This window comes from Charadrius vociferus, unplaced genomic scaffold, assembly GCF_000708025.1.
Source record: "Charadrius vociferus isolate BGI_N301 unplaced genomic scaffold, ASM70802v2 scaffold835, whole genome shotgun sequence".
Lineage (NCBI taxonomy): Eukaryota > Metazoa > Chordata > Aves > Charadriiformes > Charadriidae > Charadrius > Charadrius vociferus.
This window is the reverse complement of record NW_009648449.1, coordinates 269,264-275,083: the sequence shown is the minus strand read 5'-3', so window position 1 is coordinate 275,083 and position 5,820 is coordinate 269,264. Positions and strand designations below refer to the sequence as shown.

Sequence of the window (5,820 nt, the reverse complement as noted above, 5' to 3'; positions counted from 1 at the left end):
GGACTTTAATCTTCTTAAGAAAATTGTTACTGGACCATCCTGGATAACAGTCCTGGTTTTTTAAGCTCACGTTAGCTCTGGCCTTCCCAGTTGCCTGTAGCAGCACAGAGAGTGCCATGGCTTAGTTGTCATTGATGTAGAAAAGAACTCGATTTTGCTCACGCTTATTTTCAAGGACTCTGTTCGAGATACAGGGGGCCTAATCTTCAAAGATGCAGCTCTCGGTGAGTTTTGTTTGTGCAAACTAATGTTAGTGAAAATTAATCTCTAGGAGCACAATTATTCACCTCCTTGTATCCTCTGTAGTCATTTATCAGGTATAAAATGGAAATAAGTCTCAAAGACAGAAGAGGCCATGAAGAAATAGCATTTGTAATTCCCATTGCGTAAGTTTAACTGATTGCCCAAGATATGATGCAATAAAAAATTAAATTTGAGATGTCTCGAAGGCATATCCTACTCAGTAGATCTTGAGAAGGACCACATTTCAGTCTCCTGAGGAGAATACAGAAAAGTGCAACTAAGCAGCTGGATCCCAGAGAGACCCCACATGATTTTCCCATATTTTTATACATCTCATGCACAAAGGCAGGAGCCAGACAGAACAAACCCCACAATCCCCACACAACGAAATCCCTTTCGGGAGACAGTAAAGCAGTGGGAAGAGCAAGCACCCTGCTGCTCCCGTGCGACCTTGACAGACCACCTGATCTCCAAGGCCAGGTGTAACGGGATGGTTTTGCCTCCTCCCTGCAGGTGGTAGCCGTGTCTGATCGTCGGCCCCACTGGACAGAGAAGCTGCAGCCCCACCAGGGTGACCTCTTCCAGGTGCTGTATGGTGAAGATGAGGAGCGGGGCTTGGGCCGCCTGCAGAGCGGGCAGCGGGGACCCTGCCCCACCAAGGGCACTGCCCAGCACGGTAAGTCTGCAGAAGTGACTTTATTCCTCTGTGGCTGCAGAACATTATTAGATATTGCAGTCTTCTAGTTTGCAGTGAAGCAGGTGCTTTGTTATGTACCTGAAGGATACTTCCATGCTTAAAATATCCAGTGGAATTAATAAGATAATGACCGTGGCATTGCAGAGCTCTCGCTTTCTTCAGTCATAAACTCACTTTCTTCAGGGTCATAAACGCTCCCTTTCCAAAGGCTGACAATAATTTAGAGATGATGGATTGCGTATTACTGAGTTTGCCTGAGTCATCTTATTATATAAGATCCCTGCTTAGAACTTGCCAGAACATAATTATTTGGGATGAAAGTTTCAATTCTGGATGTCAGCCACAGACATGATTTTTTTTTTCAACCAAAAATTGTTCAGCATATTTGTGAGAACCCGTGAAGGAAAAATAGAGTTTGCCAATGCAAAACCAAGGAACTGAGTAAATATAAATAAACCAGTCATTCAGCTCCTTCAGCTCTGGTGTGTTATGTTTGGAAGGTCGAAGCTGGAGCAGGGCCATGCAGTTTGGCAAGGGGTGGCCTTTTAATCAAAAACGCATCTTTTGCTCTCCCTCAAAAAACCACCCAGATGCAGTCAAGTCAGAAGCCTTTGAAAAAATCCCACATGGATTTTTCTACGTGTTTGGTAGAGACATTGGACATTTAGCTGTTAAAAGGTGCTAAATCTGTAAAGCAGATACTACCACAAAGGTGGTGTTCTTCACACCACTGGTCTGCAACTGCACTGCTCATAAGCCATCCCATTTGAACACAGACCAGAGAAGAGCAGGGCCTGGGAAGTTGGGAAGGAACAAACTGAGCTCGGGACCATGGGGAAAGATCTCAAACCGGGACTGGAGCCATAAAATGGCTGAACAAAGAGAGCTGGGGCTTCGGGATTTGACGAGGGAGGGGACTGTGGGGTAGTGGGTGGCAGAGCGCCAGCGGGGGAGAAGGGAGGAACTGCTGGTCTGTGCTGTTAGGGGAAACAAGAGGTAAAGGATAACAGACAGGTGTGAACAGGAGAAAAGACATAGGAATTCCAAACAGAAGAGCAGAAAAGGGGGAAACAGTTCTCATAGAGGGAGAAAGGGAAGCGATTGGGCAAAGAAACTGAGATGCTGAATGAGAAAGAGGGAGAAACCAAGTTTAAATTAGAACAAAAAATAAAACAAAAAAGACTGAGTAAGGAGTCGGAGGAGGGAGCAAGGAGAACAGGACAGGACAAACTCACCAGGAGCATCTGGACAAGACAAGAGAGCTACTGCAGGGCTGCCTAAGCTTGTGCGGCATGGAGAAGTAGTTTGTTGGATCCCTGTTCCCCTCAGCACAGAAGGTGCTCAAGGACCACGGCAGGGTGTCTGGTATATCCCCCTTTTCTGGGTGCCTGCTTCACACCTCCAACTGCAATGCCTGGGAGCGCTCAGCTCCCGCTGCCCTAAAAACTGTGCTTTGGCTAAGAACAGTGCTGCATCCTCCTCAACCCTCTGAAAAACTGGATCCCAGGAACCTCTGATCTTAAATTCACTATCTACCTCTGTTTCCCCGGCATAACTCGTTGTCCTCCAGGAGGTGACAAAGCTGTTTTTTAAAATATTTGTGCAGATGATGACCACAGTGATCATTAATACAGAAAATCCAGTGAAAATATGAATAGTTCTGTCCTCAGAGGATTTACTGGTGGGGAAAGCAGGTGTAGGACTTTGCACTGAGAAATAAAAGGTAAGGACAAACAACTGCTTTCTGAGTGACGGAGAAAGTCTGTGGAAAAATGGTTTCCGGTCACAAATCAGAGACTGAATCTCAATGTCTAGATCCTTGGGGGGATGAAATAACTTTGGTCCAGTTCTGGTATTTCATAACTTTTGAGTGCCTGACTTTACAGATTTAGCATTTTAAGGTGAGGAAAGAAGAAGTGTGTGCAAATATTTGTGTGAAAATAAAAATAACTCTTTGCTATGATGTGCTGCAGTGTCCGGTTTCAGTACGCCCTGTACTAATAATACCTACACAGAGAATAGAGCACCATGAGAGAGTCTAGAAAGGTTTCTCCAGCTGTTTCTCAACTGGAGAAACAGTTTCTCAACTGGAGAAACTGGCTGGAGAGCCAGCATAATGTGATATGAAGTATGTATGGATAAGTATCTTCTGTTTTCATTGATCTCTGTACAAATGTGACCTCCACGTAGATTTCACCCTTCAAAAACATTCTTCAACTTTCTTACTGGAAGCAGTTGTGTCTGTAGAATTTTCCATGCTTGCTCCATAGACAAGTACCGTTGAATATTAAAGAGACTCCAGATTTGGTAAAGCACAACTTGAAATCTGGTTCATAGAGGGAACAGTTCAACTTCCAGAGGAAGTGAAAAATGTGTAAAGAAGAGCATAGATGAGAGGATCAGTGCGCTTACTGCTGGCATCGGAAACTCTACACAAATACCAAAGCATAAGAACAGTGCATTCCAGCATGCAGGAAGGCAAGTAAGTGTAGTGGAAGGCCAGAACAAGAAACCCCTGACTGCACTCAAAGCTTTGCTTTGCTTCACAGGAGGGATAGATTAAAAAAAAAAAATGCACTTATTCTCCTGGAGAGAAGTACTCAATTTTGTACCAAGTTTTCGTACAAGTACTCATCTTGGAAACTCAGGGCAAGGCGCAATAACAGATGTGGAGCAACCCTTGTCTCAGGCCTGGACATCCGTAGCACCTTCTGGAAGTGGAATTCACACCACACCCAGCCACCACTGTCCTGAAGAGTGCTTATGAACCTGAAGCCCTGAGGACTTACTTTTGCTTACATATTTTGCTAAAGCTTTGCCAGAACATTTTCTGTATCTAATAAGAAGAGGGACAGGCTGAAGGGAAGAATCAGACAATACAAGAGCAAACAAAAAAAAAAAAAAAAAGAAGAAAAAATGTGGACATTAGCTGAAGCATTGATGCCTGGAGCCACTTGCTGAATACTGTTAGTACCTAATATGCAAGATGAGAGGATGTAATTGAATTAAACTTTGATGTGAGGGATACAGTTAGATACCTAATGGAATTACTTGCGGGTGGGGGCGGGAGGTGGAGCGGGAAGAGAGAGGCTGGTTAAGATATTTATCATGGTCAAATATTGCCCCCAGAAGGAGAAGACAGTTCTGATTGCTAAGTCACGCTGGAGACAGCACTGTAAGCACCTTGGCTATTTCTAATGTTTGCTGTCATTATTTATATTCCATTGGTCACAGCAGTTGAGAATCATATTCTATCCTATGTCTCGGTGAATCTTGGTGTTTCTGTAGATCCCTGCTCTTCACTTACCTGAATATCCTCTTAAAAAACAGCAGACAACCGAAAATGGCCAGGAACAGATGGGTGGAGGGTGGAGGGGGGGAGAGATCTCTCCACATTCCCACAGCCAAATGGGAGGATTTGGCTCTATGAAAAATATCTGGCATCCCTCACTCATTTACTTCCTCGGCACAACTAGCAGAAATGTCAGTGAGCAATTATCCATGGATAAGTTATCAACTGAGCATTCACTTGTGACTGAAAGGTAACCTCCAGTTTGAGGACAGCAGAGGGAGGTGCCACTCATCCACGGGCAGACAGAAAGGTTGAAATCGCTTCCTGTGATGGGGCAGATGTAGCACACATTGCTACCCGGATCAGAATAACTCGCCAGGGCAATCCAGAAAGGAGACTGGTCTCCTAGGCAGGACAAACCTGGCTGTGGGGCTTCAAGATGCACAAAAACTGCATTACCCAACCTCTGCTGAGGAGCAGCAGATGGGACTGCTCTGTGTATATACATCATGAGTGTTCACAGAGGGGGAAGGGCTCCCACTGAGCTTGGTCTGCTATGGACAGTGCATCATCTCTTTCAAAAAGTCTAGGAGCAAGCAGTAGAGTGACTTCCCAGAATGACATAAGCAATTCCAAAATTACTTATTTTGACATGGCAGTAGATGATCATAATAAAGACACTTCTGCATTTTTTGCTGTAATCAAACCTAGTGGGACTGTAACCTGAACCTGGGCTCTGTTCATATCTGGGTTTAACTGCATGGAAGGAGGCTTTTAATACAACTGTGCCAGTGGGATAATTACCGATAATGCCATGTTTCTTATGCTTTGCAGCGGGAAGTGCTGAACGGGAGTCATCCAAGTCCTGTAATCACCTGTTGGATGGAAAATCTTTAGTAAGTGAACACAGTAAGACCAACTACCACTGTCTGATGCATGTTAAAACCTGGTGCCTGTCAGCATGTCCCATGTTAACAGCGTGTCAGTCTATGACAGTACATGCAGATTTCACAGTCTTCGTTAAGGCTTTGAGATATGACTTATGCCAAAGGATCCTTAGCTGGAAGCAGAGACTGGCATAGGACGGCTCCCCCTCAGGGAACCAGGAAGGGTTGTGGGATGGAAACAAGCAGGCTCCCGTTACGGATGCTCAGCCACTTGCAAGTGCTGGGAAGCCTAGCTGGAGGCCTGTAACCAGTGATGTCCCTCAGGGGTCAATACTTGGTCCAATTTTGTTTAATATATTCAGTAATGACCTGGATGAGGGGACAGAGTGTATCCTCAGCAAGTTCACTGATGATACCAAACTGGGAGGGGTGGCTGATTCTCCAGAAGGCCGAGCTGCCATCCAGCGTGACCTGGACAGGCTGGAGAGCTGGGCAGAGAGGAACCTAATGAGGTTCAACATAAGCAAGTGCAAGGTGCTGCACCTGGGGAGGAAGAATGCTAGGCACCAGTATAGGTTAGGGGTGGACCTGCTGGGAAGTAGTTCTGAGGAGAAGGATCTGGGGGTCCTGGTAGATAGTAAATTGTCAATGAGCCAGCAATGTGCCCTTGTCGCCAAAAAGGCCAATGCATCCTGGGCTGC

The 5,820-nt window shown here is 45.4% G+C and overlaps 1 protein-coding gene across 1 annotated transcript in view; it reads left to right on the top strand.

Moving 5' to 3' along the window:
- The window catches only part of LOC104286936 (chromosome unknown open reading frame, human C8orf46), a 16,762-nt gene that overhangs the window by 8,153 nt on the left and 2,789 nt on the right, over positions 1-5,820 (top strand). Inside the window, exons 3-4 of the mRNA XM_009885582.1 lie at positions 757-919; positions 5,067-5,128. Coding sequence (XP_009883884.1) covers positions 757-919; positions 5,067-5,128 — 225 coding nt within the window. The remainder of the gene's footprint in view (positions 1-756; positions 920-5,066; positions 5,129-5,820) is intronic.